Genomic DNA, 19,635 nt, shown 5'->3' with positions numbered 1-19,635 from the left:
AACTTACAACACTATGTTTATAACACACGTCAGCCAGGGACATAATACAACATACAGAACTGACATCTGACAAGACAAAGCATGTCAACAGTAGGAACAGACTCACCTAACGTGGTTAGAGATTTTAATAATTAATAAATGTATCAATACTGAGTGCAGCTGGTAGGAGGGGAGGGGTCCCGAGTGGGACGTCAGCAGCTGTCAATAAAGCAGAGCTACTACGTGCCGTGCAGTCCAGAGGGAATGCGATTGACAGCATTCACAATGAACTGGGGATGGATCTAAGAGTCACTTTCAAGAGCTCTGTATAATAATTTTCTATGAACGGGTTCACATGTAGTGAATTAAAGGGCTAATTCATAAAATATGAATATAATTATTAATTATAACTAACTACTTTACCTTGTTTGCCATAATGGCAACCATAATGCTCTTCTTTTCATTAACATAAAACGATTAATAAAGGGAATTATTTATGCGTTTCTTTTTGTGTGTAACCATTTGTAGTCATGGCTACCATAAAGCTATTCTTTAATCTTTTTTCTTTTTTGTTAACATAATTAAATAATTAACAATAAACAATTCAAATAATTACATTCATGTGATTTACTAAAACTAATTTCTGCTTATCAAAGAACAAAATATTGCACATAGTGAGTTAAATTGAGTTAAATGACTGTGTATCATTCTATGAAAAAAACAGTAGCATTAATAAGCTTGTCATGTAACCAAAAATGCTCTTCCTATCATGTACCTTTATGGGGCATAATGTAATGCAAATGCATCACATAGATACATGCTCATCTAGAACTGACTTCTTAAACAGAAAAGAATATTACTCATGCACGGCAATATATTGTATCATGCTGTACTGTACTGTGACACAGATACTGACAATATCCAGTACAGCCCCCTCTTCATGCACTGATTTACTGATCAGTTGTGCATCTACATAGTTAGATAGAGAGCACTCAACAAGATTAGGCAGCCAACAATGTGTAACTAGAACCTTGAGAGAGGAAAAAAAAACACAGCTGCAGCTTGAGAGAGGCATCTTCATTTTTGCAGTGCGGTTCTAGGAAAGACTGAAATGTTAATACATAGTGTGAACCAGGCATGAATAAATAGTGTAAAACTGCAAAAACACATAGAAATGGCAAAAAGTGAGTCCATATGCAGTTGTATCCCTCTAAATACTAAATATGAGCAGAAAATATATTTCTTTTAAAAATCCAAATTTGCTCTGTAAACATCAAAAAGCAGTCTATGCTTCTTCACAAAGTAAACACTTATATGCCTATGTGATCACATAACACAACAATTTATGGCACCACCAGTCACAAATGATGGAAAATGAAACTAAAGGCATTAAAATGGAAGCTTGATAAAGTGCCCATGAACAAGAATAAAAAGCTAATAATTCCTATAAAAATACATGATTTATAACTGCAAACCCTTCTTCCCCACTTCACTAAAGGTGTTCATGTTTAACAGATGTACACTGTACACTCATGGTGTAAATGATGGGTGAAAAGATTTTGGTAGTAGCCTTCTATACATGAAAACCTAACAATCAGTTACCTCAATTTTGAATCTTAGAGAGCAAACCTTCCAACCTGCCAAACTCTGTGTTATACAGAGTGTTTCAGCTCAACAGCAGGTTTATGTTATAAACCCTGTGAATGAAGTCAATGTATGACTGAAATTAATGGAGGCCTTTTACACCAGAGTCTTTTGGTGCTTCTTTGTTTACGTTTGTAACTCCAGAAAAACATTCTTATTTTTCAAACGCTCCTTCTCCTCTACTGCTGTGTGGGCATCCTGCAGGTCCTGGAGAATCCCAAAGAGTCTTGTTACTCCGTCAACCTTATGATCTGGAAGACATAAGCATATACAAAGCAGAAATCAGAAGCCATGATCTGTAATGGTGATGCAAATGTGAACAGCTGTTCCACATACTGCTCCTACTCCTGTTTAGATCACTATCAAATTCACAAATAAAAAGGTTCTGTGATTTTTACATTACCTTTGTCTGCTTCATCAGCCTCCTCTTGCTTTATCAGTTCATAATACTTATCCCTGGAAGACACCAGAGAGCACAATCTGTTTATACTACCAGTTCCAATTAAGCCTTCCTTGCCCCCTCAAACTTGGTTTATATATAGTGAAAATTATTCAGTTACTATGAAATTCTTATGTAAGCTAAAGATAGGAGACTAAGAAAATGACAGACATAGGCCTTAAGGTTTAATTAAGTTAATGCAGTGGTTCTCAAACAGGTCCTCAGAGCCCCCAAATGATTCTTTTTGTGCTAAAATGTGGTTTTTGGCCCTGAGGACTGGTTTGAGAACCATATTATTAATTACTATGGCTGACTGTAATATGTGCAGTGAGTTAAAAATGAAAAGAAAAAACATGTCTAGAAAAGTCACTACCTCATGGCATGCTGGACACTGCTAAGGTGTCTGTAAATCAGTTGAGCTTCCAAGTCTGGATCCAGTGGGTCATACCATTCTTGCAGGGTGACACCATGTCTAGTCTTGTCACAGCCCGGGTCTGTGCAGTAGAATACATTAACATATTCACATTGTGAAACCTAAATGCTATGCAAGTTTACATCAACGTAAACATTTATTTTTATGTAAATCTTTAAATATCATAAATTAGATCACTTAACTAACCACAAGAAAATTGCATGTTTGTTACAAAAACATAACTGAATGTGGGCCGTTAAATACGCTAACTGCAGTTCTGTCACTGTAGTGACTGAATGAGATGAAGTCCAGTGATTTTAACATGGAACTTCTATCTATATATATATATATATATATATATATATATATATATTATAACATGTATTGCACATAGTGCTTGGATCCTGCAATGTAATGTAATGTAATGCAATGTAATTTCAAAACAGACAGCCAATTGTCATAATGACGGTCCATAGAAATCTACATTTTTCACATCAACTTCAGACCACAACTAAACTAGCTTGTTGTCCTTGTTGCTAACAATGATAATTTGCACAATTTAACCTTTTTTCGCCCACTGTTTTAAATCTGGCATATAGATGGCATATTCATTATTTTAAAATGGCAAATTTCACCAAAGGATGAATATTTTGTTATAGGTTAAACTGGGTTCATTTCACTAACCATGCAATGTCCTGCATTTGTGCTTCATTGGTTGCTTAAATTGCTTAAATATCACTTCAGTAACACTGGGAAATGGAGGCCAGAATAACCGGATGGCATGCCAGACTTCAAATGGCTGCAGTACCTGTTTTCTCCTTTTGGTGGCAGCAGCTCCATCTGTCAGCTTTGTAAATGCCTGGGTGATAGCTGCTCATTGTGTTGATGTTGTGACTACACGCCTTCCTTAAGGCTGACAGCCACTGATTCAGTTCATTTACACTCTACAGCAAAAGAAGATGGGAGACAGTGAAAGAGAGAGAGTGAAACAGAGACAGATAAATATTTGGCATCAGTGAGAGTCTTGTTCTCTGTTCCATTCTCTACATACCTTGCAGTCCAGGTAGAGAGTCTCCTGCTGGCCAATATCCTCACCCGAGATGATCTGCATAACATTGGCACTACCAAAGCACTTCTCCTCCACCTTCTCTACCGCCCGTATCTTCGGCAGAGAGATGAACGATCTCTTCTGCATTGTTTCAACCCATCATGGACACCATTAGAGAAGACACATTGATCTGTCATTATTGCTAAGCTCTAAGAAGATCAATGAGAAGTCTGTTATCAGAAGGACTGAGAAACGGAAATGACTGATGCCACACGCTCACCTTGGAATGTTGTGTTCGTGAATAAGACAGAGTGTCTTTGCTGAGAGTTACATAGTACTTCTTAAAAGGAGATGTCATAGGCATGCACTTGTCTTTGGTCTTATGGAGGAAAAGGAAGCCTTCTTTCTCCATGGTGCCACACTGCAGACTCATTCGACTTTGTATACCAAGATCTAGTGGAAAGAAGTGAATACACAGTCATGCATATTTACTTTACTATGTGTATAGTTTTACTGTGTTTATTGACAGTATGTTAAAAGACTGGGGTACTGAACCTACTCTGTTTTATAAGAATAAACCTTAAAACTGGGAAAAGCATGTATGACTGAGCAAAAAAAAGAATAGTTTCATGCACTATGGTTGAGGGGTGACACATCTGCGGCTTGATCAAATGTGACATGTTGGAATGAGCCTCCAGAACCCCAGCGAGCCTGATTCGATTTTTTCAGTGTAATTACTCATTTAGTGCAGCTCACCTTCCGAATCATGGCAGCTGACCAGCCGAGTAATAAAGTCTTTCAGTTGGGCGATGCCTTGTTGGATGGCGGGCTGCAGAGGGACCATCCATGGCTCCTTAGAGCAACAGACCAGGGTGTCAAGATTGCCAATGGTCTGCACAGCCTGGAAACAAACATGGTAGAAGACCTTTTTATTTATTTGATCATGACCTGTACAGAATGACTAAAACAGGTCATTTTATAGAAAAGCACAAACTGTGGTCTCATTCATCAAAAACAATTTTAAAGAATTAGCAAGTCCACTGTAATGCAGTCTGCTGTATAATCAATCCTAGAGCAACTGCAAATCCAGTGCAGTCTCAAACATTAGTCTAGTGTCGGCTTGGGCCTTATCTGGAGAAGGTACATAATGGTATTGTTTCCAACTTTTAATATTACAGTGTAAAACACCAAACCAAACCGGGATAAGAGTCATGCTAAGTGCCCTACACCAACAGTTAATATTACAGTGTAAAACACCAAACCAAACCTGGATAAGAGTCATGCTAATTGCCCTACACCAACAGTTAATATTACAGTGTAAAACACCAAACAAAACCTGGATAAGAGTCATGCTAATTGCCCTACACCAACAGTTAATATTACAGTGTAAAACACCAAACAAAACCTGGATAAGAGTCATGCTAATTGCCCTACACCAACAGTTAATATTACAGTGTAAAACACCAAACCAAATTAAGATATGAGTCATACTGAGTGCCCTACACCAACAGTTAATATTACAGTGTAAAACACCAAACCAAATTAAGATATGAGTCATACTGAGTGCCCTACACCAACAGTTAATATTACAGTGTAAAACACCAAACCAAATTAAGATATGAGTCATACTGAGTGCCCTACACCAACAGTTAATATTACAGTGTAAAACACCAAACCAAATTAAGATATGAGTCATACTGAGTGCCCTACACCAACAGTTAATATTACAGTGTAAAACACCAAACCAAATTAAGATATGAGTCATACTGAGAGCAGTAAACGACTCTAAAACACTACTCAAGGAGCATAACAGAGCATACCTTAGCCAGCAGCAAAAGGGTACGACTGGTACGGGCGTCTGCATGTTTCTCCCGCAGATGGAAGAGCTTGGGAGACATGATGGCAGGAGAGATAAAGCGCAGACACAGGAAGCTGGTCACGGCAATGAACTTCACTTTCTGTGAGGGCAAAGCAAGAGACAGAGCTATAACTGTGACAAGAGATGAGAATTATCATTAGACAAATCTTCCATTAGCACACCAACAAAACAAATCTGAAACAAATACTTTATTTCCGCATAAGGTTAATTACAGATAATGATATAACAATTTCAATAAAGCATAAAAAACTGCTGTACACTAATAACAGATAAACACTGAAGGCCTAAATCTTATGCTACTGTTTTGTCAGATTGATCTGGAACTTAATATTATATTACAACAGTTGACAAAGTATATGATAAATTATTTTTGCAAAAGTCAAAACAACTATTTGGCACATACCCTGTACTCTGGATCTGGGAAGCGTGCTTGCACTCGATGGTAGAGCTGCTGGAAGGCTTGACAAAGCAGCAGGGGGCAGTAGGAGGCTGATTGCAGGATAGCAGTCAGGAGCTCAGAGAGGTACGACTGAAGCAAACTGGAACTCTGCTGAATCACGTCTGATTCTGTGTGTAGACGGTGTAGTCCTGTGCACCTTCAACCGCAAATGTGACTTATTTAACAATCATCATACATTTGTCACTGTCCAGATTTAGTAGGTTAAATAAGGTTACTGTTTGTTATTAAACTTTTCTAAATCTGAATTGTTGGACAGAATCACTTGTCTATAGTGTCAAGCAGCCACACTTCGAATATAGACTTGATCTAAGACACCACAGATCCCGTGTGTAGCGCCACTCAACCTCAAGCGAGCCCAGGTGTAGCTCTTGACAGGGTATTAGTTCTTGGGCTATTGAAAGAGTCCTCCAGACACTAGAGAAGGATGAGAGGAAGGAGGCTATGTGTTTGCTTTGCAAGCGCTTTCCCTGTAGAAGCTTGGTGAGGCCCATTCATGTCATTATACAATATATCATGTTATTGTATGTGTGAAAGACATTTATGAGGCCACAAATACCTTTGTTTTTCATGGCTTGGTTTCTGAGACATTTCGTACTGTGTGTCTGCCAGTAAAAGTGGCACTTTACTATGTTTACGATTCATGTGAAATAGATTGCTAAATCAAGTAAATTCAATAATCACTTTTTCCAATGTATACTAAGACACTAGGAAAAGAGGGAAGGTTTGGCAGATTCTCCCATAAGGCAGATTGTTCTGTACAGCTCCTTGAATTAGTTTCTTATTGCTCCATTATTTTTCTTACCCTGCTTCTTTTAACTCCACCTTGTTAGGATCCAATTCCACATACTTTTTCTCCTCAAAAATGCGACTGATAATGGGCCCCAGAAGCCTGTGTAAATACTGCATTCCGGCCACCTAACAGCACAGAACAAAATGGGTTTTAGCATATAACATCTGACAGAGGGAGAATTTCACCAGCTACTGGTTAATGTGCATTAATGTTTCAATTTTACTTTTTAAAACTTAGAATCACCTGTAATACATTTATTATTATAATTATTATATTATTATATAATATTATTATAATTACCTTTAGAAAGGATTCCATGGATTTGGAAGCTAAAGAGTTGCTTCTGAATATTGTGTTGGGTTCAGCTGAGGAACAGACAAACAAAGAGTGAAGATTAATCGGTTATGACTAACAACCTAAAACTGTGTGTTGTTAAAATAGGTTTGTTTGTGTGCCTACTTGTCTTTTCCAGTTCCAGTTTGAACAGCACATCCAGGAACTCCTTAATTAGCCCTTGACCCAGAAAGAGCTTTACCAGGTTATTGGCTACTTCCTGTCTGTTCTCTGAGGTTGTCGTCTCATCGATTAGCATGATCAGATCAGGCCAGTTGCCCTATGATGCACACAGTCGTTATATGTCAAATATGTGTAATAGAATTGCATGGTTATGGATATAAAAAGTCTTTAGATATTGCTAAGCTGACATGAAAAGCCCTAAATCACAATTGGTGAATCTCTATCTCACAATCTCTAAATGGGTGTGCAGTACAGACTGTATAGTACAGATTCTTTCTTGTTGTTAAATTAAAACAACAACTAATGTCTCCTTTAAATGAAAGCCAAAGAAGAAAAGAAAAAGAAAATACAAATACACCGTTTACATTTGTGGCAAAAAAACATCTAATTAATATAACCTAAAACATTGCTATTGTTATTTCTGCTCTAGTTGCTCCATAATGGCGCATAGTGCCTGGTTACAAAAGTCAACAGAAATCGGCATAAAATAAAATTTCAGCTGGTGGTCTTGGCTGCTAACAGTGATAATTTACACAAATGTAGACTTATTTAATTAACTATAATGATGCCATGATTACAAGAATCCAATTTTAACACTTACAAAACGTTATTTTAGCTCTCATTTGCTCATACATATTACATACTATATTTTAGTATAGTACAGTTTTATATCTAAAACTCTAATTTTGTATGTATGATGACATTTGTACATAAAAAATAAGCAAAATATTAAAGCTGGCCAACTGGTTATGACCTTCTATCACTCATCATATCATCAGGGGAAATAAACAACCTCAATTCCTATAAATAGAATCAGAAACTATTACATCTAAAATTAGAATTATAACCCTGAATAGTCTCTTGTTGGGGGTGGAATATGTTAATGACTCAGACTCACATTGAGGTGAGTCCCAACGGACTGCCTCAGTAGCTCAGTGAGTGGCTGGTAATGGCTGGACAGCAGGACGGTCTCGTCACGGAGCCGCAGCTGCAGCCGCAAGGAACCCAGCGTGCCTCTTTAAAAGAGAGAGAGCGAAAGGGAGAGAGGGAGAAAGGGAGATGGCACCAGATTGAGTGACGCCAGTGTAATCATCACATAGCCTAAAGGTACTTAACCCTCCACGCTGACAACACAAAGAAAACAAGTCATGGGTTTTGTTACATCAGTAAAAAAAAGCTCCTGTGCAAATTCAAAATTTGTACCGTTTGAAGCCTGGAGAGAATGCTACAAAAAGATTATCCAAAAAAAAAAAACAAGCCCTGACTCACTCCACTTAAAGCATTCCAGGAAATATGGCCAGCAGGACAGACAAACAACAATAAAGAAAATGACTCCATTATAGCAACCGTCCCAAGCAAAGCACTCCATAGAAACAAAATGGTAGACTTTATAGCTGCGTGGGTAGATGTGCTTTACAGGGCTGGCGCGACAAAACAAACTAAAAATGGGGACATTAAAGGCAGCCAGTTGGGGAGAGGAAACAATATCACGGTCTGCGGTCAGCAGCTGCTGAAGGTCAGAGGAGCATCCCACCCGCTGGAGCTCGAAACAACTAATACAGGCTGCCCGCATCCCTGCAGCCAATGGGTGTGCCCCCTTTTTAATACAGGATGCTTCGTGATTGCCCCATTTTCAACAAGCATCCTCTGCAAAACACAATTTCACTACATCTGACCCACCTCCCACTTCTCATCACCATTTGAGTAATGAAGTTTGGTGTTCATGATTTAAAATGGGTTGTTTATTTACTGTCCAAATGTGAGCCTTTTATTTTTAAGTTGTTGATTTTTAAACATGCTATTCAGTATTAGGGATACACAATACAGTTATGTGAAAAAGTTAAGACACCCCATGAAAACCTTTGTTGTTTTTTATATATTTAAACAGAATGAATATCAGATAACAATATATGGAGGTAATATAACTAAACCAATAAAATGTATTTAAGGAAATATTTTTTTTAGTGTCATTACTAAAAAATACTCTTTTACTGTGAGGTAAAGCTAGGACACCCCCACATTTATTACTACTTACATTAGCTGCAGATGATTAGAACGTCATTAGAGGTCTTATTTAAACCTCAGACATTTAGTTTGGTTTGCTCTTGACTGGTAAAGTGAGTTGGTTGCAGATGCTGGAGAGTCTGGGAAGGGATTTCAGATCTCAGAACACTTAAAAATCAGCTGTTCTGCTCTCCGCAAAATAATTTGTGCAACTACCAACATGGCCAGGTCAGGTCATCCTAAAAAGTTCAGTCCAACAGCAGACCAACAAATGTCATCAGGGGATCTACAAAGGACAGCTAAACCAAGACCAAGACAGCTAGAACAATGTGCTTTGGACAAATGAATCCAAAGCTGAATTATTTAGAGAACATGTTTGTCGTAACCTAGACACATCATTTGAGGCATGGAGCCTGAAGGTGGATATATCATGGTTTGGGGCTGCTTTTCAAAGACTGGTATTACGTTACAGAAAATGTCTAACTGAAGTTATTTTAGCTAAGGGGGGAAATATCAGCTATTAGAGCATAGGGTGTTCTAACATTTTCCTGATATAGTATATGTATATTATATATTTCTACCTGATCTGAGATATGGAGCCAGGAATGATAGATGACAGGATTAAAATAGAGGTGACAAGGAGGTGGAGGGTTGCGCAGACTTGGTGAAGAAATGTGAACAAGGTAAGGATGAAATCTATAGGACGTTAGATTAGAGGGGAGGGGCTTCAGACGTTCCTGATGTTCCTCCTCCTAAAAATCAGTTATTTCATAACTCCACCACGGATCTGATATTGAAATTGAAGCATGTGTGTAATCAGCAGAGGTGAGAATGTGAGAATGGTTTCTCTCTTAGTTTCACTTTTATCAGCTATCTGCAGTTCAAACTAGGGCCATCATTTTGAAATACAAACAAAATTAATTATTGAGATGGATTTTTTATGCTTTTATGATTTTTGTAGCTTTCATTCTGTTCATATTATTTTTTCTAGGCCAATCAGTGGTCAGTGAATGCATGTCTTTTATTTGAAATACGCGTTAGCGCTTTCCAGTCTCTCTGAGTGTCGCCTTGTTTTTTAACAAGCATCCTCCGCAATCCACAATTCCACTCCATTCGACCTGCTGCCCACTTATATGACGAAACGTGCTAGAAAAGCACTGAGCACAAAAGATAAAAAAAACAACCATTATGCTCTCTTAAAGGGCCCGGTCGCATCCATTTTAGCTTGAGTAGTCCTGACGGTGATATTTTGATTGAGCCTACTCATAGCACACCCACACCCGCTGATCACTTGCAGTACATAATCTCAATACCGAAGAGGGGCAACACTTAAGGGAAAGTGGGAGGTTGAAGCGTGCTTCTGTATGTGTGTGTGAGAGCATGTGTGTGTGCCAAGCACCACCATCAACAGCCAGTCACCAAACAGCAGGCAACAGATGGTGGGCCGTCAAAAATTCAATCAGGAAAAAGATGGTGCGGAAGACGGAAAAAAAGCAAAAGAGGCAAAATAAATAACAACAACACTGGCTTGTCTGATTCACTGCCCACAGATCAGGGGAAGGGGGGGTAGATTATGGGTGCTTAATGGGCATCTTTTTTTTTTTTGCAACTAAATTCATTAGAATCTAAATCTAAATATCCAAGCCCTGCTTTTAAACAGGGGCGGTAAAAGGGGTTGTTTTGTAAGAATGAGAAGTACATTTCATGTAACTGATGTACACCACTGGTTTGTATGGCTTATATATGCTTCTGGAAAGCTCTTCACTGTGTATGCTGTCTGTCTGGCGTGCATATTTGATGAAATATGAATAAGCCACAATACATCCAAGCAGAAAATGCTGCCAAAACACTGTACTGGCCGACACTGACTGATTGAGGTCAAAACACTGTAAATATCACAATAATGGACTACTGTTGCAACAGAAACTGGAGGAAAATAATCCTTTGTTTGGGATCAGCAGTGACAATTTAATTCCCCCTTTTCATCTTTTCAAAGCAGGAACAGATGGGCGAACATTAATAAAAAGGATTTTCACTAAATTCTAATTCTGTGCATCTCCATAAAACAGAGCATTCCAGATACACGCTAAAAGCTGAATACTAACCAATTGTATGTATTGTTGATGACTAGTTGTAGTATTAATAATACTAACCAGATGTAGTATTATTAATAAATAAAAGTTTTCAGATTTAATGGTGTTCTTCCCAGTTCAGCCACTCCATCACCTCAGCCCTCTCAAAAAAGCGAATACTTCTATCCACTCCATTCAAAATATGGATAATTACTATATGTTCTGACTGAACTACTGAATGCTCTCTTCAAATCCTTTCCCACCTTTATTGGAGGCCCTGTAGGTCTGTGTATTGGGAAACTGAGGACAATAAACCCACTAAATATAACAGCGGTTTGCTGTAAATATGTAAAGATGTCAGGATATGATCACCTCTTTACAAATCAGGATCCATGTATAGTATAATAAACTAATGAATCAGCAAACACATAAACAGTGAATGAATGATTTAGGCTGTAATCTCTGTCACACTGACACATGTCCCCAAAATACTTCCCCTCCTAATCCCCCCATCCCACCCGTCCCATACACACGCTCTGACATATCGTGTTTATCATCATCACTGGCCAATCCCGATATTCTGGTTCTGGTCAAAACCTTTGGGTTTTTATGTAAGCCCTGCCATCCCACTCCTCCTCTGCATGCCTGCTTTATAATCCTCCCTACATATCCACATGACAGAAGCGAGACAGAGAGAGAGAGAGAGAGAGAGAGGAAGAGAGACAGAAAGAGAATAAAAAAAAACCCAGGATTTAGCCACGGAAAGGATTAGTACTTCCTGTCAGCACATGGATGGGAACAGACGCGCACAAGTTCGCAAAAGCTTCGTACACAGCCAGCTAACACAGAGGAGCAGCCGCCTGCGCCAAACCGTGACGACTCAGTCAGTGCATAACACACAGTCATGAGTCTGTCCAGTAGTGCAGTAGACCAAGAGGTTTAATGTAAAAACAGGCTACCTGAATCTTTTATTCTTGTTAAACACAAATTGCCAAGCAAAACTGCAGTGTCTAGTAAAACAAGTAATCAAACAAGTCAATAAATCAGGGGCATCTTCACATAGTTTGGGGGGGGTCACTAGGTTGATCTACCTTAAACAGACAAAATATGTTCTACAGAATGTAGAACAGCTCTACTGAAAATAAGAGAGAGTGAGTCTATTTAAGCTCTCTATTTCCTGTATTTTCTTATTAGCTGTTCCCAAATGGCTGCCAACTCCATCATAACAACTGCAACATACAAACTAAACTATAACTGTCTGAAATATCATTACTATGTGTGTCCAAAACTATGCAGCTGATAGTAGTACTAGTCAACTGCAGAGCACAAAGGAAGCCCCAAATTGCTGTGGCTAATAATAGAATAATAGTCTCAAGTTCAAAGGCCCACCGATATAAGGAATGCTGCGTCCGTAATTAAAAGGTCTATATTTGAGGACAAAAGACCCACCCACACCTGCTTGGCTGGCTACACCCTGGTAAAACATATCAGGAGTAGTGCAAGGAATATTCTTTCCTAATCTGGTGAATCTTGAATCTAGAGTTTTTTAACAGAACAATGTAAACCATTATAGTGTTTGTCAGTACGTGATTCACAGTGCATACTGTCTCATGATCCTTGAATGAATTTGTGTTTTATTTTCTCAATTTTCAATATATATATATATATTTTAATGTGTCAGTAAGAAATCAAAAGTGCTGAGCATGCCAGCTAAATAGACGTCAATAATAACAAACAGCAGGGCTCCATGATTTCCACCAAAAAATAAAAGCTTAAAAATACAATTAAATTAAATATTAAAAGAAGCTGCTTGCTGTGGGGTTGTTTACCTGGGCATGCCTATGTCACTGTTTCTAAAATGCTGGCACCTAGCTGTTTCACAGAAGCACTGAAATCCAGATAGGCATTCACAAAAAATTTTAACGCCATTTAACGCCAAAAGGAGAGCCTTTTTCCAAAACTATAAAATGCACACTGTAACAACCCTAACCTACACACAAGTAATGTGCACCATCATAACTGAGCCTCAAGAGAGGCATTGAAGGCCGTTCCTTATTGGCGCTGACTGTGAAAGCAAATGATATGAAATCAAAGGCACTCACTCATACTGGCTGTGTTTGGGTTTGTCAGGCCCCAGGCGATACCAGCCCTCCTCTTGCTGTGCAGACTGAAGCCTGTTGATGTTGAACAGGACCTGAGGGATAACAAGGAGACAAACGCTGCAGCCGACTTGACAATTAAATGTCAAAGCAACACTGAGCTGGAGATGATGATCAAGACATTTATTTGTGGGTGGGAAATTCAATGTGACTGACTGTTTACCAGAACAAAATGAAAGCTACAGACATTGCAAATATATTCAAACAGAGATCTCACATGAATTATCTGTGCCAATAAAGGGACAACAGAAACAGGACAAACATAACTATGAAAAATAACATGACAAACACCAACTCCCAAATCTCTTGACATTTCAAGGTTGTACTTAAAGCCTATATCAATCAATAATCTACAAAATCAGCATAGTCTTCCAGTTCTGAAGCTGCCATTGAAGCTGGCATAAATTCTTAAATCCTCATAATTTCCACTGAACTGATGAAGATTCGGTGTGCCATTTCCCCATCTCAAGACTCTTCTGTGTCTGTGCCCTGCATTTGCATTCATCAGCTGCACTGTACCTATAGCTCATCAGATCACACTGATTGTTCCAAAACAGCTTCCAATTAGGCTAATACTAGACTGAATCTGTGGAGCAGAACAAAGTGAAAAGCTCAGGAGATTCACGATGCATTTTCATCAGGATTTTCTTGATTATCCGTTTTAATGTATACTCATCCAATTATAACTGATAGGGCACTATTAGGATGAATGAATATTCTGTGTGTGTCTGTGCTCACATAATTTGAATAATGTAAAGCATTTCTGTGTGAGTTACTGGAACACAGACTATTACTGTAGACTCGGAAGTCTACATCTATCATAAATAATACCTTTCCAAGGAAGTCATTTCTGCTGACCAGGTCCCAATCCCACACCTCCACACTGAGAAGGCTATCAGCCAGAGTGTCGTCCAGCTCAAACTCAAAACTTTCATTCCAGCGTGGATAGCAGGACTTCTTTACCACCTAGGAGAATGTTTTTGATACACCAGCATGAAGGGAACAATTCAACCAAAAAAATGCTATTGTAATTAACAATGAATATAAGCTACAGGAAATGTGTATCCATTTCTATCCTTAGTTACACTGCCCTTTCAAGAGGTTAGCAGAGAAAAAGCAATTTCACAGTCCATCACAGTGTGACTCAGAGTTAATAACAATCAAGTTTCCCAATCACAGATTTTAAGCCCAGGCTTTTGGAGGAATCTGGAATGATAAATCACTGCTCAGTGTTCAAACACTTTGAAAGCTAGTGGAGGGAAGCATTAGGAAAAGTAAATACTAACCGATGACCTGTTTACACTCATACATTTTTTGGGGGTAAAGTCTTAAAGCAGTGTTAATTCGGGCCAAGAATAAGGTTACTCCAGGAACCCAAAGTATACAACCATCCAGATTTGTTGGAGCAATATAATACATTGACCATATTAGATCTGATCTGAAATACCATGAGAAGTATAAATGAATTGCAAGGTTAACATGTGGAAAGAAAACAAAAGACTCTTTTGCTTACTGCACTCTCATGGCTTTTGCCATTGTATCTGACTCTGACAAATGGATCTGATGCCCCGTTGCGGTCTTTCTTAGCAAGATCTCTAGAGAGAAAAAAAAAGAATAGGATGCTGAATTAGACTACACAACAAACTACATATAAACAAACAACCCATTTCTTAATTTCTAAAGCATTAAACTACATATAAACAAAAAATAGTCTTACATTTTTAAAGCATTAAACTACATATAAACAAACAACATATTTTTTAAAGCAGCATTATGTAGCATTTTTAAATAAAAAAAAATAAACACATAATGCTGCTTTAAGCAAGATTACTTTCTATTGTCATCTTTTGTAAGGGAAAAGGCGCAAAGCAAACATTTAAACACTCTGCATAGTCAGTACTAAGTAACACTACCTTTGGCAAGAATCTCAGCTTGTAAACACATTTGGAGCTAAGTGCCTTTAAATTCTTGTTTAAAATTATTCTTTTTACTCATTATACCCTTGAAAAGGCTTCTAGTTCTGTGAGATTCTCAAGCCATCTTGCATGCACTGCTCTTTTGAGATCTATCCACAGATTATGTCTATGCTGGGGAACTATGAGAGCTGTTTTTTGGAGAATAAACTTTTTTATATTTTATTCAAATGTGTTTTCTAAGCCTCTCACCTGGCTTCCAGAACTCTACAGCGCAGTTTGCATGGAATGTCTCCATCCCCTAGCAGCGATATCTGCAAGTGAATCTCCCCCTGAACCTCTTCATCTGGGTCTATCTCCGTGAGGTTCAACCAGCCATCCAGACCTACATATGGCAAAATGAAACAGATGACCATTCAAAAAGTTTAAATCCACTGTTCAAAGGTAAGAAAGCAATATCTAAATGTAGAATGTAAAATAAACTAACAACAGAAGAAAAGAAAAAAAGTCAGATGTGTCCAGTTAATAAACTTATATGCAGAATGCTGTCTCAAAAGCAGAATACCTGAGAGAAAATAGATAATTGCTTTGTTTACAATTTTATTTTATTGTATTATTAATTAGTAAACAATTAACATGACAAGTGATCCCACACTTCTAAGACACACCATATGTAAACATGCCATACATTCAGTATATATAGGCCTGTCTCAATACTTATGCTATCAACCTCAATCATTTTTGCTGACCTCGATATTGTCCACTGTGTTCACTTGCATATTTGTTTACATAAGAATGAGTGTGAATAATATTTAGTCAGTTCTGTAGTTCCTCTGTTGGAGGCAGGAATCGAGTCTGTGAGCAACGGCATCTATGGTGTAGGAAAAGAGGACAGTGTGCCCAATGTCCAATGCATCAGAAAAAGTGCCTCCACACACACAGAGCAGACAGTGATAGGTAAAGACGTTTTACTGAAGACAAATATGTGTTTTTTGGGGGGGTTACTAACAATAAATGACAGTACAAACTGTCAAATATGTCTGTTACCAAGCAAATAATTACCATGTTACCAAGCTAATTATTTATTATTCTTTGTCTGTATTGTGTTGTATTGTCTGTCTTCACTTGTACTGTGTTGCACTTGTGTTCTGTATGCACTGTGTCTATGTTGCACTAGGGTCCTGGAGGAACGTTGATTCATTTCACTGTGTACTCTGTATATAGTTGAAATGATAATAAAAACCCACTTGACTTGACTTGACTTGAAATAAGAAAGGTTAATTTTTACTTTTGTTGGACTGTCAGTTAATGAGTAACCAAATCTCCTGTATGTGAAAACAGTATCAGTAAAGTCTAATTTTATTTCTGATTCCTGATTCTTATTTCACATTCCTTTTCTACTTATCCCACAGACTTTTAATTAGGAAAAAATAACGTGATGGATCCAATTTGTATAGACTTGAAGCTTGCTTTTGACGGATCATTTTTCAGAAAGATCCAAATATGACCTAGCGTTATACTCCTGGCAGGTGTTTTATTTTGGAATTGTGATCTACAATCTCACATGATGTCATTAATCCTAACAAGATTATCTTAGCCTCACAACATTAGAGATCCACCACCATACTTTACGGCAGGGATTAGAATATGTTCCTCATGACTTTGACTCATTTCACAACAAACACTGTCTCTGTTGCTTGTCTACAAAAAGCTCTATTTTTGTCTCAGCTAAAGCCGGTTCCAATCCAACTTCATGTGCTTACATTGATGGTTTAACAAGAGCAGAGCCACTTTAAGCTGGTCCACTGGCAAGGACTGTGTGCACTTGGTGATTCAAAGATCCTCCTGGTCTATGTGTGGAGCTAAAACAAATTTCAGTGCACTATTAAGCAGGTTCATTACACATCTAGTAATTAAAAATGTATCAGCAATTGCTGTAATAGCAGACACATTTGTGAATAACATTTGAGCTTCGAAAAAAGGTTCTTGTGCTTCTAAGCAGAGTCGTTGATGTTTCCTGGGGGAGTAATCAATTTGCACTCTCCTGCAGTCAAACCCTCAATTTAGTTTTGTCCAAATTACGAGACAAGTTGTCGACAGAGTTAACAACAGTGGAGTAAGTGCATGTAAACCTTTGATCTCAGGTCAGAAACAATCCCCTCTGTCTGCAGTCACTGGTTATTGACCAGTAACAAATTAGTGAAACCAGAACTGACCGTAATCAAGCTTATGTCATGCTAAGCTTAGTTGAAGCCCAAGGCATTGAAAGTATGAAGAGAACCTGAAATAACTAAATAAAAATGTGGTTTGTACAAGGTTTTGAAGGCATATTAAAGCAGCACATGAGAACATGGGTTGTTTCATCCGCAATTCCGTCACTTGTCATTGCATCCGCAGGTATTAACCAGCCTTTATTAACCTCTGGTAGGGTAGCTTTGTAAATCTGTTGCTCTTGTAGGCGCCAAATGCACACGTTATTAAAGCGATATCTTCATCTGCCTACCACTTTAGAATTTCCAATGAATATGCGACTAAAAGAGAAAAGGGTTATGAATGCTAGGCTTATTTGGAGGAAAATTACACACAATCAACTTTAAACAATTGACTTATCGACAAAATAATCACTAGTTTAATCAATAGAAAGTGGCAGCCTTACTGTACATATACACATTTTAATGTTGCATATACACAGTATATAGTGGAGAACAAAGAGGATAAATCTGACATATCATATCCATCCACTGTCCCTTTGGCTCTAAGAAGCTTAGTGTAATAGAATAAACAACCTCAAAGCTTTTTCTACAGCTTAACCTGATCGTAGACCTCCAGGTTTCGGCAATGCATTATCACACATAGACACAATCACATCAGGATCAAAGTCAAAACAGCTCTGCAAAAACTACACACTTAAAGAATGAACTGCAAAAGAAAGGTCAAAGTCAGTGTATAGTGCTGTTTAATGCGTAGAAACACAATCACACAATCAGGCCAATAAATCATTCAAACATATTTGTATGTTCTTACTTCAGCTACAGCTGACATGACAAAGTAGGTCAGGTTTCTCAGGTTTGTAAGAACCAGTTAAGACAGCCTAAGAAATCTTGTCCTAGGTGACTATTCACACTCCATGCTTAAATCAGTCGTCAGTCAAGTTTGATCAAACCAAAATCAAGGTGTAATCAAACACAAAATGTCAAGTCTGATGTTCTGAGGTTTAGATTCAGTTTGACATTTTATGTGACAATGTCTTGATTTTAGAGTCATAAATAAATTGGCCTGGTTCAGACTGGTCACCCTAGCCCTCTAATAAGTCTCACAAATGGCAGCACCTCGAATTTATATGGCGTGGGTGCATGCATATCATAAGTGACTCTATAAACTTTGAAGACTTTGTTACCTCAACATATAACTCAAATATTATTTATACCTTTATAATATATTTTCTTTTTTTCTAAGCATATGCTTTGTCTTTGACCTATGTGAGAACTCAGTTTGTAAGCCTAAACAACCCGCAAAAAAGTCAGCAAAAGTTCTCATCAGACATCTCATAAATTCATCTGATCCTATCTCAGTTGGAGTTGGTTTGGGCAGTAAATGTCATTATGTGACACAACAACAGTGCTATGTTAATAATTATAACTTTCAGTTATGTTTTCTCTTTAGCTATTACCTCGCTGAGATTGTTGAGAAATGCATTCTGGGATATTTGGCTGTTCCAAGTCACACACAAACGTCCCGCTGAATTTTTCTTTACACAGCAGGAGCAAGAACACATCCAGGCATTTGGACTGTTCTTGGCTAGATGTGCAGTTCTGAATGGAACAGTACTTGGGCTGAGACTGATGGCGTTTCACAAACCACACAAGTCCACAAGTACTGATGAATGCAGATTGAAAATTTGATCTAGGTTCCATCGGAGCTTCAAACATCTTTGGGCTTTATAGTTGTCACTGTTCAACATGAGGACTAAAGCAGTGTCAATGAAAGTCAAAAAAGCTGTTATGAGACTGAAAAACAATAGTTCAACCATTACATCAGTCAAACTACCAAAATCAGCTGTGGAATATCATTAATAAAATACAAATGCAATGGTGAGCTCATTAATCACAAAGAGACTGGCCAAGAAAGACAGAAACAGAAACAACCTTCAGGAGGCGGGTGTGGATTTGTCAAAAACTACCATCCACAGAATACTTAATGAACAGACATACAGAGGCTACACTGAAGGATGCAAACCACTAGTTAGCCACAAAAACAATGACCAGATTACAATTCGCAAGTTCTTAAAAGCCTGGCCCCGAGTAGAATAAGGAATAAGAT

The 19,635-nt window shown here is 38.0% G+C and overlaps 1 protein-coding gene across 1 annotated transcript in view; it reads right to left on the bottom strand.

Annotated features, from left to right (window-relative positions):
• The window catches only part of rasa4 (RAS p21 protein activator 4), a 34,879-nt gene continuing 15,244 nt past the window's right edge, over nt 1–19,635 (bottom strand). The window contains exons 5-21 of the mRNA XM_072674440.1: nt 15,568–15,700; nt 14,916–14,997; nt 14,234–14,368; nt 13,346–13,437; nt 8,066–8,183; nt 7,111–7,264; nt 6,952–7,016; nt 6,664–6,776; nt 5,805–5,997; nt 5,343–5,480; nt 4,279–4,423; nt 3,803–3,975; nt 3,526–3,663; nt 3,283–3,418; nt 2,436–2,556; nt 2,027–2,079; nt 1–1,874 (exon numbers count right to left, since the gene is read on the bottom strand). Of these exons, the coding sequence (XP_072530541.1) occupies nt 1,750–1,874; nt 2,027–2,079; nt 2,436–2,556; nt 3,283–3,418; nt 3,526–3,663; nt 3,803–3,975; nt 4,279–4,423; nt 5,343–5,480; nt 5,805–5,997; nt 6,664–6,776; nt 6,952–7,016; nt 7,111–7,264; nt 8,066–8,183; nt 13,346–13,437; nt 14,234–14,368; nt 14,916–14,997; nt 15,568–15,700 (2,114 nt within the window). The 3' untranslated portion in view covers nt 1–1,749. The remainder of the gene's footprint in view (nt 1,875–2,026; nt 2,080–2,435; nt 2,557–3,282; nt 3,419–3,525; nt 3,664–3,802; nt 3,976–4,278; nt 4,424–5,342; nt 5,481–5,804; nt 5,998–6,663; nt 6,777–6,951; nt 7,017–7,110; nt 7,265–8,065; nt 8,184–13,345; nt 13,438–14,233; nt 14,369–14,915; nt 14,998–15,567; nt 15,701–19,635) is intronic.

This window comes from Salminus brasiliensis, chromosome 1, assembly GCF_030463535.1.
Source record: "Salminus brasiliensis chromosome 1, fSalBra1.hap2, whole genome shotgun sequence".
NCBI classification, from domain to species: Eukaryota; Metazoa; Chordata; class Actinopteri; order Characiformes; family Bryconidae; genus Salminus; species Salminus brasiliensis.
Note: the sequence above shows the minus strand (reverse complement) of the source record. Positions and strands in the feature narration are given on the sequence as shown.